The sequence below is a fragment of the Fusarium poae genome, chromosome 4 (genome assembly GCF_019609905.1).
Source record: "Fusarium poae strain DAOMC 252244 chromosome 4, whole genome shotgun sequence".
Lineage (NCBI taxonomy): Eukaryota > Fungi > Ascomycota > Sordariomycetes > Hypocreales > Nectriaceae > Fusarium > Fusarium poae.
In genome coordinates this window covers 4,188,757-4,204,080 of record NC_058402.1, presented here as the reverse complement: position 1 = coordinate 4,204,080, position 15,324 = coordinate 4,188,757, and the positions used below count along the sequence as shown (strand labels likewise).

The 15,324-nt window shown below is 46.2% G+C and overlaps 7 protein-coding genes across 7 annotated transcripts; 4 read left to right on the top strand and 3 right to left on the bottom strand.

The window, feature by feature from the left end:
• Window positions 1–739: 739 nt before the first annotated feature.
• On the top strand, window positions 740–2,118 carry FPOAC1_011435 (uncharacterized protein; the record flags this gene model as incomplete). The annotated part of the gene is made up of 7 exons (XM_044855814.1): window positions 740–769; window positions 1,014–1,100; window positions 1,154–1,398; window positions 1,452–1,638; window positions 1,686–1,857; window positions 1,919–2,051; window positions 2,100–2,118. The coding sequence occupies 7 exons, from the start codon at window positions 740–742 to the stop codon at window positions 2,116–2,118; spliced, it is 873 nt and encodes a 290-aa protein (XP_044703127.1).
• A 186-nt stretch (window positions 2,119–2,304) lies between these two features.
• Window positions 2,305–3,166, bottom strand: FPOAC1_011434 (uncharacterized protein; the record flags this gene model as incomplete). The annotated part of the gene is made up of 3 exons (XM_044855813.1): window positions 2,305–2,625; window positions 2,681–3,059; window positions 3,117–3,166. 3 exons carry the CDS (start codon window positions 3,164–3,166, stop codon window positions 2,305–2,307), a joined length of 750 nt encoding a protein of 249 aa, XP_044703126.1.
• A 384-nt stretch (window positions 3,167–3,550) lies between these two features.
• On the top strand, window positions 3,551–4,436 carry FPOAC1_011433 (uncharacterized protein; the record flags this gene model as incomplete). Its single annotated transcript, XM_044855812.1, has 2 exons — window positions 3,551–3,925; window positions 3,981–4,436. The coding sequence occupies 2 exons, from the start codon at window positions 3,551–3,553 to the stop codon at window positions 4,434–4,436; spliced, it is 831 nt and encodes a 276-aa protein (XP_044703125.1).
• A 465-nt stretch (window positions 4,437–4,901) lies between these two features.
• FPOAC1_011432 (uncharacterized protein) lies at window positions 4,902–6,593 on the top strand (the record flags this gene model as incomplete). The annotated part of the gene is made up of 1 exon (XM_044855811.1): window positions 4,902–6,593. The coding sequence occupies one exon, from the start codon at window positions 4,902–4,904 to the stop codon at window positions 6,591–6,593; it is 1,692 nt and encodes a 563-aa protein (XP_044703124.1).
• Window positions 6,594–6,822: 229 nt separating this feature from the next.
• On the bottom strand, window positions 6,823–9,095 carry FPOAC1_011431 (uncharacterized protein; the record flags this gene model as incomplete). The annotated part of the gene is made up of 2 exons (XM_044855810.1): window positions 6,823–7,728; window positions 7,776–9,095. 2 exons carry the CDS (start codon window positions 9,093–9,095, stop codon window positions 6,823–6,825), a joined length of 2,226 nt encoding a protein of 741 aa, XP_044703123.1.
• Window positions 9,096–10,126: 1,031 nt separating this feature from the next.
• On the bottom strand, window positions 10,127–11,500 carry FPOAC1_011430 (uncharacterized protein; the record flags this gene model as incomplete). The annotated part of the gene is made up of 4 exons (XM_044855809.1): window positions 10,127–10,424; window positions 10,479–10,648; window positions 10,704–11,125; window positions 11,176–11,500. The coding sequence occupies 4 exons, from the start codon at window positions 11,498–11,500 to the stop codon at window positions 10,127–10,129; spliced, it is 1,215 nt and encodes a 404-aa protein (XP_044703122.1).
• A 773-nt stretch (window positions 11,501–12,273) lies between these two features.
• FPOAC1_011429 (uncharacterized protein) lies at window positions 12,274–14,042 on the top strand (the record flags this gene model as incomplete). The annotated part of the gene is made up of 2 exons (XM_044855808.1): window positions 12,274–12,310; window positions 12,364–14,042. 2 exons carry the CDS (start codon window positions 12,274–12,276, stop codon window positions 14,040–14,042), a joined length of 1,716 nt encoding a protein of 571 aa, XP_044703121.1.
• Window positions 14,043–15,324: the final 1,282 nt, after the last annotated feature.

Below are 15,324 nucleotides of genomic sequence, written 5' to 3'. Positions count from 1 at the left end.
TTCTGCGTAATCATAAACACGATGCTTGTTTAGGTATGTTACCTGTCCGATTTTGTTGGTTCAGACACCTGCTAGGCAGATAGGTATTGGTGCAATTTAAGTGTTTGCTGTGTCTAAGCACTGTTGACAGATTTTACAGCGGCAAGACTGCCTAAACGTTTTGTATTGTTTACGATATGACCTACCTAGTCTAGGTAGTGCAGGGGTATGTATATACATGTCAACAAGGCATACATACCCCAAAGCGATGCATCGTGTATCTATCACGTCTTTGTCTGATTGCTCAAATACCTTAGGCAGTCTCATTATTATAATAACTTTTGTATCGTTTGGCAGCGTTGTTGAATTGTCCAGGGCAATTAGGGTCAGCAGGGTTTGTAGAGAACAAACATTCATTCACTGTTAATGACCGCACCCTGTGAAACACCAGTGACATTAACTACCTACCTTAGTACCTAGGTAGGCAGCCAATAGACCCTAAGAACAACATGGAATATTTGTAGCTGTCATCTCTAATAGTGATTAAACTCGTCAAGATAATGTAGGTAGTCCTAGATAGTAGGTAGATTAATAATGTCCTTATCTTTCTCCACTAAATACCGTGATTTTAGGTAGTAGGCAAATCGCTAAGTAATCAATGATGCTTTGGGGGTATCGCGTCATTTATAACCCCATCCGCGTGCTCTGTTCTTCTTCCTGTCATCATGAAAAAACATCTTTTTGTATTGATAATAACGAAATGTCTTCTCAAAATGACCCAGAAGCTCATGTAAGAAGCGATGAGCAAACGCCGTTGCTTATAGACCAACATGTCGAAACGGAACATGCCGATATCGCGCCCGAGATAGAGCCAACACCAGAGAAAAGACCCAAGAGCTGGTATGCTTGGAGGATCTTTTGGGCTATTCTGGCGATAGTAGTCTTGTCTGTTTTTATTAAAGGATGGATTGATTCTGATGAGACCGAGGTACTTCCACTCGTACACCCACAAAGATAGTCACTAACAAGTACAGTTTGACCTCAAGAAAGCCCTCAAGCGAGCACTTGGCGGGGGTCTCAGTGGTGCTGCCGCCATGGTGTTGCAGGTTTTACTACTGATGGTGGGATCATCAATTACTATCACAGAATGAATGTGTCGCTAACTGTTGAAAAGCCTCTGCGAACAATTATGAACTATCAGTACCGACACGGGACATCTTTCACTATTGCCACAAAAACTCTTTACACTGAAGGAGGTATTCGCCGATACTACCAAGGCATTGCACCTGCTCTTTTTCAAGGTCCCATCTCACGTTTCGGGGATACGGCGGCCAACGCGGGAATCCTCGCTCTACTACAGTCAAACCCGTATCTCAAGGATCTTCCCTCGCCTATCAAGACCATTTTCGCATCTCTCTGGTAGGTCCCTCCTTGTACTTCTCCGAGTAGACCGGGTGCTGATGCCTCATAAGTGCCGCAGCTTTTCGCATGATTCTCACCCCCATCGACACACTAAAGACAACCCTTCAAGCCCAAGGAGCAAGAGGTACAGCCCTTCTACGACGGCGCATCAAGTCGAATGGAGTTGGCAGTCTCTGGTGGGGAGCCTTTGCTACCGCCGCTGCCACCTTTGTCGGGCATTACCCATGGTTTGCCACAGTATGTTTCGTCGATGCAGCGACCGACTCAATGCTAATTTTTGGTAGTACAACTTCTTATCTGAGACTATAACCGAACCACCCAGACATCCTCTTGTGTGGTGGTTACTCAGACTCGCATTTATTGGATTTTGTGCTTCGATTGTGTCTGACTCCATCTCCAACTCACTAAGGGTAGTCAAGACCTACCGCCAAGTCAACGACACCAAGATATCATACTGTAAGCTTTCCGATACAATTTGCCCTGTGAATAATTATGCAAGTTACTGAGAATATTTTAGCCGAGGCTGCGCGTGCCGTTGTCGTTCAAGATGGCATCTTTGGTCTTCTAGGGCGTGGACTCAAGACTCGGATTTTGGCCAACGGCCTGCAGGGAATTATTTTCTCTATCCTTTGGAAGCTATTCCTTGATTTGTGAGTGACTCGATACGCAGAAGTTGACGTTACTAACATTTCTTCTAGATGGGAAAAAAGAACCTAGCCATTAAATTGGATGCTTGAACACCTCCTACTTAGATCAGCACTTGTCTAGAAGAAAAGAACAACTTGTAACATGACCCAATATGAACATGTTACAAATAGAAGACATGGATCTACTGGTGGCCATTTTGACCTTTGGAGATACGCCATTTTATACTCTGCATACATGTACGAACTATCTGATCAACTATTGTATAAATCTCTTGAACCAAGCCACCGCTTGACCAAAAGCTTGGTCCTTCGCAAACAATTGTCTCTCGTCACTCATATCTCCCTTTACTGCAAATCCGTGATGCACACCGGAGAAGAGATTAATCTGGAAGTCTTGCTTTGACTTTGACAGGATGCTCTCGCTCTCGTGACGCTTCTCCACCGTGAACAGATCATCCAGCTCAGCGGCAGCGATGGAAAGAGGTCCAGTGATAGATGCCAACTCGTCTGATTCAACAAAGGACGGATGTGCAATGAATCCGACGTCGATGCCGCTTTTGAAGTGGCGAATGAGATGCTGAAATGATGTTAGTCTTGCTGGAGAGTTGTTTATCGCAATGAATAACACAAACCTTGGCACCTATACAGTATCCCACAGCAGCAATTTTTGTAACACCAAGATCTTTGAGATAATTGATACCGGCGACAACGATTTGGTCTGTTGCTTCTGAGGTATGAGGATTCTTCCCGTCGGAGCCCTCATTTAGCCATTTCATGATATCGAAACCATCAGGCATCTGCGGTGGTACAGGGTCACCATTGTAGGTGTCAAGTACAAGACAGAGGTAACCCTGAGCAGCAAAGGCATCTGCCATGAGTTTACTATTTTGCCATATTCCAAAGATATCTGGAAGATAGAGAACGGCCTTTTTTGATTCACCAGAAAAAGGCTTGGCTACGTAGCCATTGGTCTTGTTATCAATCTGGATTGTTGTGCCCGTAGGCTCACCTCTTTACAAGTCAGTATACCACCCTTACGGATGTACAAGAGTGCAAATATTTACTTACTCATGAAGACTAGCAACAGTGCAGCACGCAGCAGGAGGGTGAGATGCCATGGTTGTTGTGGGTCGAGTTAATCTGCAAATTTGACTATCCTCATATTATGATTGAGATAATGAAGCCTTACATAAATACCGATAAGTCTCACATACTGCAATCTTTTGACTGACCAATCTTCATGATCGGATATCGTTCCACGGTTCGGCATTTGCTTCGAGAGGCCCAAACTCTGGGTGCGGAACTGCCGGGCTGGCATCGGAACGCCGGAAAGTGGGTCTGGTTCCGTTTGCCGGTACTGACTCGAGATACGATAAGAAGTCAGACAACAATAAACATAGAAACCCATATCGCATTGATCCTCATTATCTCCTTATACTAATTAGCACGAAATAACAGTGATCAGAGTTCCTCTACTCCATACCATACCAAACACCTCCACAATGTCTCCCGAACCTCTTCAAGATGTCCGACCCATGTTTGAGCTCCGTGGCCGCAATTACATCGTCACAGGCGGCGCTCAAGGTATTGGTTTCGCCTGCACACGAGCCATTTGCGAAATGGGCGGCAATGTAGCAGTGCTAGACATTCAGGACCAACCTGTTGCTGAGTTTAACACGCTCAGCGACAAGTTCTCCACCAAGACTGTGTATATCAAGACAGACGTCACATCGGAAGAAAGTATCGATGCGGCTTTCGAAAAGATTCTGAGCGAGTTTGGGACCATTGATGGTGTTGTCCCCGCAGCGGGCATCGCGATTGACAAGCCATTTTTGGACCAGACATGGGATGAATTCACGCGTATTCAAGATATCAATGTTAGTTGACCAAGAACAGTTTTCTTCTTACAAGTTTAGTTACTAATAACTTCAGGTTCGAGGAACGTTTTTCGTTGTTCAAAAGGCGGCGCGTCAAATAATTAAGCAGGGCACTGCCGGAAGCATGGTCCTACTCGCTTCACAGTCCGCCCACATTGGCCTCCCAGGCTATCGGATGGCCGCCTACAATGCCTCAAAGGGAGGTATTTTGATGCTCTCAAAGGCACTCGCCGTGGAACTGGCGCCCAAGAAAATCAGGGTCAACACCATATCTCCTGGCTTTGTGGACTCGGATATGACCAGAAACGTGCGTGAGCACAAGAGTAAGAGAGAAGGCGAACAAATGTGGTTGTCGCCGCCCAACCAGAGATTGAGTACACAGAACGATCTCACTGGAGCGGTTGTTTACTTATTGAGTGATGCGGCGAGACATACAACAGCAGCAGATATCCAAATTACTGGAGGTTTGCATGCAGGTACTATTGATGGCTTAATTAGTTACGATAATTAGATTCGGGATTCAATTTATTTGTTGCAGTACAATCTTTGCTCGATGATGCCATACATAGTAAATGGGTCATGGGTTAGTCTGGGGTAGATTAGATTTGCGTACATACATGATTAGGCTAAAATACCTGCATCTCAATTCCACCATTAAGTAATTCTCTACACTGACATTTGAAGATTCGAATCAGGCTATTTAGATAGAGTAACATCAACATGGTCCCATATGCAAGGACCCCTCAAGCCAGCATGATTCTCGACAAGATCACCATCCAACTATGACGCTACAACCAGGATCAAATTATTAGCGGTCAAATAGGCAGCATCAATGGCAGCGACTTGCTTCCGTTCTTGATTCAGTCATGTTCTTCCCCGCAATGTGGCTAAATTCTTGTTTGCATATAATCTCAGTAAACGTCTCACAACTAATGTTGTCCACTTATTGATCAGGGCTTGTTGCTCAATCGCAAAGATGCTCCTCACGTCACTACTCTTCCCGCTTCTGGCGTTGGGAAGTGCCCTACCAGACAAGCCAAACACAGACGTATCCACATTCACCAACCCAGTTCTCCCAGGATGGCACTCTGACCCTTCATGCATCCAAAAGGACGGCATCTTTCTCTGCGTCACGTCAACCTTCATTTCTTTTCCCGGTCTTCCCGTTTATGCGTCCAAAGATTTGGTCAACTGGCGTCTCATCAGCCATGTGTGGAACCGTGAGAAACAACTTCCTGGTGTGAGCTGGAAGACAGAAGGACAACAGCAGGGTATGTACGCGCCAACGATCCGATACCACAAGGGTGAATACTACGTTATCTGCGAGTATCTTGGAGTTGGAGATATCATTGGTGTCATTTTCAAGACCAAAGACCCTTGGAACGAGGCCAGCTGGAGTGATCCCGTCACATTTAAGCCCAGCCATATTGATCCAGATCTGTTTTGGGATGACGATGGAAAGGTTTACACAGCGACACATGGAATTACGCTTCAAGAACTCAATCTCGAAACGGGCGCACTTACTCCCGAATTGAACATCTGGAACGGTACGGGTGGTGTCTGGCCCGAAGGACCACATATTTACAAGCGGGATGGGTACTACTATCTCATGATCGCCGAGGGAGGAACAGCAGAAGATCACGCTATCACCATCGCGCGAGCGAAGAAGATTACCGGTCCATATGAAGCCTACAAGAACAACCCCATCTTGACGAACCGTGGAACAGACGAATACTTCCAGACCGTCGGTCATGGAGACTTGTTCCAGGATACCAAGGGAAATTGGTGGGGTCTTTGCTTGGCTACCAGGATCACACAGCAGGGTGTTTCACCCATGGGTCGCGAAGCTGTGCTCTTCAACGCGACTTGGAACAAGGGCGAATGGCCTGTCCTTCAGCCTGTGCGAGGCCGCATGCCCGGAAACCTTCTACCAAAGCCTACTCGAAATGTTCCTGGAAATGGACCATTCAACGGTGATCCTGACAACTACGATTTGAAGAAGACCAGGTCGATTCCTCCACACTTTGTTCACCATCGTGTACCCAGGGAGGGTACTTTCAGTCTCTCACCAAAGGGCATGCGAATTATCCCTAGCAGGAATAACGTGACTGGCGTTATCGGAGGTAATGAGATCGAGTTATCTGGTCAGCGCGGAATGGCCTTTATCGGTCGTCGCCAAACACACACGCTGTTCAAGTTCAGCATCGATGTTGACTTCAAACCCCAGAAAGAGGATCAAGAAGCAGGCATCACCGTCTTCCGCACACAGGTTGACCACATCGATCTCGGAATAATCCGAAACAAGAAATCCGAACTATCACTCCGCTTCCGTGCCACTGGTCCACAAGCTCCCGCTCCCAAGACAGTTCCTATTCCTAAAGGATGGGAGCACGGATCAGTTCGCCTTTTCATCGAAACTGCTAATGCAACTCACTACAACCTTGGAGCGGAACATGGCGGGAAAAAGGTCAATGTTGCAACTGCCGAAGCAAGGCTTGTTAGTTTCGGTGCAGGCCAGTTTGTGGGAAGCTTGTTGGGCGCTTATGCAACTTGCAACGGCCAAGGAAAGGGACTTGAGTGCCCCAAGGGTGGGGAGGCATATGTACAACAGTGGAAGTATGAAGGAAAAGCCCAGGAGATTGATCACGGAGTTTTTGTCAAGACCTAGATCATTGCTGAATGTTTGACAGGAGAGATCACTACGACACAAGCAATCGATACGGCATAACTATATTCCATGTAACTTACTTATGTATACTCCAAAGGTCGCACTCGTAAGCCTCTAAGTGAATTGATGTATTACTATTCGGTACCCAATATGTGTTGAACGCACATAAGTTCAATCAGAGCCACACGCTGCACAACATATTATCTCAAGCTATAATGTCCAATTTCTACTAGAACATGCTTTCCGAAAACATATGATTCACATCTCCAAGCGGCCACTGTAACCTCATCGGATCATCCCACCCAATCTGCATATCTGTATCCACTCCTGGCATTCCGATTCCGCTTCCGAACACAGCATTAGTATTAAAGGGCGGCGAGTACTCAGTATAACCACCCGAAAATCCAGTCTGCGCAAGACTCGCTCGTCTCACAGACTCCGTGACGCCATCCAGTCCCTCGTGACTTCCAGGACTCGTGGCATCCAGAATGCCTAAACTGAGAAGATTGCGCCGCATTTCTACGAGTCGCTTTGCTAATCTGCGCGCTGATCGCGAGCGATTGGTGTATTTTGTTGTGAGACTGACTGCCATGCTGAAGCTTCCGCCTAGTGACTCTACTAGATCTGGCGTCAGGCTCGGAAGCATGGTACTCCTGTTCTGCTTGATGAACGCCATGAGCAGAAACGCAAGCCCAGATGTACAGGCGAGTATGTGTTGGTAACATGGATGTTGTTTCCTGTATATATCTGTCGTAAGATCGAGTGTATGTAAGACATTGATTATATCGTAAACTCGTTCTGTTGCCGCTCTGACATGTTTCTTTGTGCTCTCAATATCTGATTCCGAGAAAAAGAATGGCTTGAGGAGTTGGCTTCGGACTGATTCGGCGCGGAGATTCAGTAATATGGTCCATGTCGGTGGTCTTGTGGACGGATCTGTTTGCCATGTATGACATTGCGCTATTGAGTACTCCCCGACTGCTTTCTTCCGCCACTGCTCGATCTGAAAAGTCATCAATTCAAACGAGCTTTCATCATTATAGCCCTCGCCTTTGGCTGCGCTGGAGAGAGGTTCACTGAAGCGGTCACTTATAAGGATGAATGACAGCATAGCTTTCAGGTACGGATTCTTGACCTAGGTCTGTTAGTAAATATGACACGGACTGCAGCTGATGTACTCACTGATGAGGTTGAGATTGAGCTGAAGCTCGTTTCATGGAAGTGTATCGGTAATCCAGTTGCATAACTCCATTGTCGATCGAGAATAACAATACTGCTAACCAAAGTACATGCCTCCGTACGTTGAGCTTCTGACTTTAATGTATGTTTAAAGACGGCAGCATTGTGAAGTCCAAGCTCCATCAGCATCCGCCCTGCGATACCACACATACGCCAAGCCGAACGAGGCATGTCATGGAAGAAGTCATACCAGCCCTTGAGAAATACGATGGTAGCATGCTTGATGCTATTCGCGGGTGCTGCAAGCTTTGCGTTGACAGCATCTTGAAAGCTGTCTCTGAGTAAACCCTCTGTGTCCATACTTCCCGCCTTTGAATCCGCCCGTAACGCAATAGCAAGACAAAGGTTCATGATCAAGAGCAATTCATACGCTTCCGCTCCTGTGCTCGCAGCCACGACATCCCATACCCCGGCTCCCGCATCGGCATACCAGGATTTAGTCTGCATCACAAGCCCATCAATATCGACAACAGGGTGAAGCTCTCCGACGACCTCTTGATATACATATAACAACTGGATAGCTTCTTGTAGGCCAATGACGGAGCGGAATGTGAGAAGCATAGCTGGATCGCCTTTATCAATGGTACGTGGTGACATGGAAAATTGTCCATTCTGTGTTTCGATATCTTCTTCATCTGGATCGCCGTCTTCATGAATACTCGCTAGCTGGACTTGGCGCTGATGGAGACTGTGGCGTAGCTTTAGTTGACCGACGTTGAGTGCGTAGTCCGGACATGTTGGCCCGTAAAAGTTTTGGGAAGTGACTGTTTTTGAAGATCCTGGCGATTCCACCGCATCATCGTCATAGTTGGAGTTTCTGTTTTCAGCATCAATTCGGTTGATGGTGGCTGTCGCATTCTCAATAATAGTAACAGGTGATGGCAGATTTGTTTCTTGGTGATGATTCGAGTTGACTTGGGCTGCAAGGCTATTCAGTTGGGCCTGTAAACTTGATAGCATATCCACAATTGCGTGCTGATCTGTCTGACGTGTCCCTGGATGATTTGATGAAGGATATTGATCGGGTGCGGCGTTATTTGGTGCGACTAATGTTGACGCTGCTGATTGCCAATCTTCATTGTTTTCTAAAGTGCCGTTGTAGCTGCAATTCTGGTGACGACTTGCGCAATAGCGACACGGTTGACGTCCATCGCATTTGCCTTTGCGACGACGACAGGCTTCGCACGCGCGGAGAGCGTACGGAGTCCGACGTTTGCTGGGTTCTGGGTTGGTGGACTTTTTGACGCCTCTAGCCTGAGACATTTTGCTGCTTTTGCCTTGACAATCTGGCTGTTTCACTCTGTTTCTGCGAGGGTTGATTGAGAGTTGCCGTGTCACGGAGGTGGCCAAGTCAAAGGAAGAAGTTGACAGACGGAGTTGATACGCGGTGTCAGAATTATTTATTATCCCTCCTTTCTCCTTTGAGCGGTGGACTTGATCTTAGGACCCATGCGGGGTAAACTAGTCTAGACCTAGAATGTCACTGGGAAATACCAGGGCTACGTAACTTGTTATCTCTTTAGCACTAGAAATAGAGTTTGCGATTCATACGCCCCGAGACTAGTAAGAATCCAGGAGGTGATCTTGGAACAAGTGGCCAATTGGAGAGGAAGGGTTTCAAAGGGTCTTGATAGCGTCGGCCCGGTACCGGATGAAGGACATGCCCATGATGGAGAGTGGAGGATATTGATTGTGTCGATATTATCAAGGCTGAGTCGCCTACAGGGTTGCTCATCTGCAAACACACCTTGGCGAGAAATCGAGTGCCGTGTCTAGTGGGTAGCAGAAGAGTTAACCTTTAGACATTAGGTTATAAAAATAAACAGTCTAAGAAGTCTGGTTCAAGTAGCATAAAGTGATGTACTAATTGTGTCTCTTATGTTTCTGGCGGTTAACGTTTCTGGTACCCCGATGCGTGTCAGTTGACAACACTTTACAAACACTTATAGAGACTACATCGTCGCCACATTCAGGCATTATGTATATTCTTGGTTATTACGTTTGCGGTCCTACAGCCGATTTGTCGGACTTGTTACTCTCTAGTGCTTGATCTGAACCGTATCCTCATTATAAATGCAAGGGACTGTGGAGCTAATAAGGGCTGGCAATCTTTCCCGTCAAAAGCCTTATCGCCAAATACGCTAGAGATACGCGAGGTGCTAGACTGTTGTCCCACTACCTTTTGGGAAGAGAATGGTAATTATCTTTGTAGAAGATGTTTTACTTGATCAATGGATAAAATATGCAACATACTATTACAAAAAATACCTTACACATTACTACCAATTCCATAACTAAACCTCCCTGACCTTATATCCAAACATCTCATTCGAGGCCACGGAGTTCCGATCCCTCATCTTCAACGCTGTATCAATACCTGTCACTGGAACACGGTATTCATACTTGGCGCCCTCCTTCTGTCCGTCAACTGGATAAGGAAAAGGTAAATACTGTGGCATCAACCCAATCTGGGCCAGAACAGTTCCTTGATCCCATGCGATATGTTCATGGTATAATCGGTCGCCGCGAATATTGACCACTGCTGTGAAAGGAACTTCCACCTTCTTGGAGGTGGGTGGAACTCCTGGAAGACTGTGGCATGTTAAATCATATGACTCAATTTTTAGTTGGAAAGGGGAAACATACAGCCAGTCAACAGGTTTGCTATGTGTAAATTTATACAGAAACTCATCAATAACACGGTCAATACCGATAGTACGACTGATCAGTTCAAGCTCTGTGTCATCGGGGTTCTGGAAGATGAAGTTGTCCCGATAAAAGTTTGACAATGACGTTCGACCAACTCCGCCCGTCAACTATTCTCTCGTCAGCACTCATTCTATCGATATACCCATGTACAGAATTACTCACAGTGGGAACGTGATTAACATATGGTTGGTCAACCATTGTACTCATGGTATGTTCAACAGACCGATCTGCAAACTCATAATAGGTATGTTCATCCCATATAGCTTCGAGGTCAAAATAAGGTCCATTCGTCAACGGTTTCAGAAATGTTAAATTCCTTGTATGCGAGACCGACTCGGTCGCGTAGTCAAAGTCTTCGGTGAAGGGGACTGCTACTAGGTGCGATTTTGCAGACGGGTAGGAATATGTTGTTGATGCACCGTGTCTCTGGAGCTTGTCGCTACGTGATGCTATATGTTTAAGTGTAGGGACTGTGGCATCTTGTAGCGTTGTCAAGTCACCATCATTGGCGTAAATTATAGCACCTGCTATGTCGCTGTTGGAAATAACAGAAGCAAGTTGGTTCCACAGTTGAGGATCATATGCTGCCAAGTTATTAGATATATCCAAAAGCAAATAAAATAGGGAAACTTACCAATCAGTCCAACCTTACTATCTTTCACGAATCCTTCACAACTCCTTAAAGCTTGCAGTGCATTCTTTAAAACCTCACCAGCATCTCCTCTCAAAGCCTTTGTCTGTACTTCAACAACAGCATAACCTTCTTCGGCCCACTTGATCAGCGCAGAGGGAACGCCATCAATAATTTCCAAGTGTTTGTCTGAGTCAGGGTGTAGAATCACAAGGCCTGGACCCTGCCCAAGTCTTGACAGGGGAGACAAAAGTGTGATGCCTTCAGTAACCGTTTGAGGTTTGGCTTGGGGAAGAGGAGCAGGAGGCTTGGAGATATCTGCATACATGATGATCGGCGTGTTATTTGGTTGGTCAAGGATGGGGAGTCAGTATTAGATTGGTATCTTGTTGTGGGATATATAGACGAAGCAGTTCATGCGTATCTAAGTCTTCCCCAGAGTTACCCCGAGTTGGGATTTGAAGTATGCCTTATCCGCCGATAGGAAGCTTTACGGAAGGTCAATGTGTCTCGTAGTTGGTACTGGTTGGAGAGGACACATTATGGGTTCCGTGTCTTAGGAATTTCCGTTCGGAAAGGCCGTTCCCTGCACAGCCATGTTGGTTGAGTGCTAATTGGGTCAATAGATAATTAGAGTTTCGCTAGACAATCATTTTAGCCTGGTCCGAAACCTGAAATTGTCTGTGGTTTCTGCATCTCGTTATCTCCAGCGTTCCGTTACTCGAGATAGATGATTTACTACAGTAGAACGTGGGGTCGGAATGGGGATCATGGTGACTACGGAATCTCAAAACCTGGGGTAACAACTAGTCTTATCGGTGTTAGATTGGAATTTGCTTGTTATCGCGTGGCATTTGAATCTTCCGAACTCGAATTCATGGGTCGTGCTCAACCTTTCAGGGTAGTTATGCCCTGGACTGGGGTGTCATTCGGCAATGGGCGAAACAGCTGTGTTTGGGGATATCCGCAGGGGTTGTGACACGACATAGATATAGAGCCCTGATTCGCCCCTGAATACACCACATCATACACTATCTTTTCATCACAACAGAGAATACACGATCTTGAATAATCCCATTCATCATCTTCACCCCTATTACAATGACTGAATCGTATGATGTAGTAGTGGTAGGCGCTGGTACGTTCTCACCGAAACTATCATTTATTCTCTGTAAAACTAATGTTGTCCAGGATGGTTTGGTCTTGCAGCTGCAAAAGCCATCCATCAAATCCTACCCTCAGCATCTCTCGCCATCCTCGAGTCGGCTGAGTCATGCGGTGGCACATGGTCCAAGAACAGATTGTACCCAGGGCTCAAGTCAAACAACATGAAAGGAACATACGAATACCCCGACTTTCCAATGGATGTCGAGACATATGGTGTCGGACCCAACACTCACATTCCCGGTGCTATCCTCCACCGATACCTTACCGACTTTGCCAAACATTTCGACATTTACGACAAAGTGCAGTTCCATACTGCTGTTGATCTTGTGGAACGCAATGGAGACGCAGGTTGGCGCTTGACTGTTACTTCACCTACCGGGAACCGTTTCATCAACACTGCAAAGCTTGTCCTCGCGACTGGTCTGACTTCGACACCAAACATGCCCTCTTACAAGGACGCAGAATTGTTCAACGCTCCACTGTTCCATGCAAAGGAGTTCTGTAAAGAGGCTCCCAACCTGAAAGTCAAGAAAGCAATCGTCGTTGGTGGTGCCAAGTCCGCTTTTGACGTCGCATACGCCCTGGTCCATGATGGCGCAGAAGTCGATTTGATAGTACGCCCAACCGGCAACGGCCCCGTCTGGATTGCGCCTCCCTTTGTCACACCCTTGAAAAAGCGTCTTGACCAACTTCTGAACATCCGCTGGATGACATGGTTTAGCCCTTGCCCATGGGGTGAAGCTGATGGTTACCCCGGTATCAGAGAGTTTCTTCACGGCACTGCCTTGGGAAGACTTATCGTCAATGGTTTCTGGAAAGCTCTTAGTGGTGATGTTATTTCTGCCAATGGTTACGATTCACACCCTGAGCTACAGAAGTTGAAGCCTTGGCACTCTGCTTATTGGATCGGCAGTGGATTGAGTATTTTGAACTACGATACGCCTCTGTTTGATCTTGTGAAGCAGGGCAAGATCAGGGTCCACATTGACGATATTGAGCGCCTGGAACCCAAACGAGCAATCCTTGCTTCCGGCAAGGTCATCGAAACAGATGCTATCATTTGCTCAACAGGATGGAAGAAGGAATCAACTATCAAGTTTGCAGAAGACGAGCTCGGTCTCCCTTACTCGCCGGATAAGAAGCGTGCACTCAGTAAAGCAGCCGACGCCCAAGTTCTGTCATTGTATCCCGGTTTGAAGTCACAACCCGATCTCAACGTCAAGGCCAAGGAAGCCAACCCTCTTCGATACTACCGCTTTATGGTTCCCTCGCAAATGGTCAAGACTCGTGACCTCGCCTTTTCAGGCATGATATCAACCGTCAGCACCGCTACATGCGCCACCATTCAGGGCCACTGGATCGCTGCCTTCCTGGCAGGAAAGATCCGATCTATCCCCTCCTCCGACAAGGAGATTACAGATGAGATCATGCTACACACACAATGGGGAAAATGGCGCTTTCCTTGTGGGTATGGTGCTGATCTTCCAGATATGGTATTTGAAGGCTTGCCCTACTGTAATATGTTGATGAAGGATCTTGAACTCAACACCCACCGTAAGGGAAGCCGTTATGCGGAACTCACGTCGCCCTATTTGCCAGCTGACTTTAAGGGCCTGGTGGAGGAGTTCATGGAGAAGGAAGAGAGATGGGGAAATATCCAGGGAGTAGAAGTACAAGAGGTGGCGACGAAGAAGAAGGTTTAGAATTAAGCGGCAATAATGGCAAGCGATGGGTGGATGCTTGTGGGTTCAAACGTATTTGTAGTATCATTTCGCTATTCCTTGACTGATCAGTTGCATGTATAATACCGATTTATAAAAAGCCTTACTTTGGCAGTTTTAAACTTGTGACATAGTGAATCTGTAAAGTGATTTACATATGCGCGTCTGCATTGGTAATTGTTGATACATGATGTCTGGTGAGATATACAAGAGTACTACTCTGCAGCTCCCATATATACGTTAATCCAGCCTCTGCTCCATATAAAAATGCTTTTTCAGCCGTATGTAATCATCTCAGAATAATGTGACGATATGTCTTGTCAAAATACGCCGGGTTCCCCAAGTCCCGGACCCAGCCTTCTATCCACCTTGTCAGAGCCAAGATTGTTAGAGTCCTGCACATATCTATATATAACTTTGCCACTAGGCTTTTCATAACACGTAAACAAACGCAAAAATCAAACATTTATGGTAATAGAAAACTAAATTGTAGAAAGCAAGGCACAGCATGTCTTGTGTCCCTTCAGAGACGCGCTATCTTTCAACATATTCCGGGCGTGTTCGTGGAGCCTCAATGCAAGAAACGACCTTGATGGCCATTCGGTCAGACCTGACTCGAAATCCTTACAATAGTTAACGTAGCGTTATCTTGGGTACTTTATGGGATACTGTCTCTGTCTCCAATGACCTCCTAAGCCTTAGGTTACAAAAATAAATTGTCTAATAGCTATAGTTTAAAGAGCATAAAGTGGCCCACTAATTTTGCTCCTTATGCTTTCAGCGGCCAATTTTTCTGATACCCTGAGGAATGGCAACAGAGCCTCCACAGGTGTTAGTTATGTGTATTTTATCATAGCGGCATTGAATCGATTGGTCCGATCCGTGAATATTGCAGGTTGAGAGCGCCGATCAGACACGATCTGTTTTGCATCCACACAGCATGTTTCACCCCCAGAATCAACAATTAACTCCGAGCCGGATAGTCCGGCTCACGATGCATAAACCAGCGGCCGCTTTACGGAACAATATAGAGTTGTGAGATTAGCATAATGAAGATTATCCTAATTGTAAACATTATTGGCTAGACTAGCACAGACACTGCCTCGTTGAGACATGATAGATCTACTGATTACCTGCCTGTTTGAGAGAGTATAGTATAACAAGTAATACGATAATGCTACGCTGTGAGACTTGGGCTGAGTACGGATATCCTGTCGGTTATTTTGCCATTGTGGGAATACTCAAAAAAGAGGCCCAAGCAAAG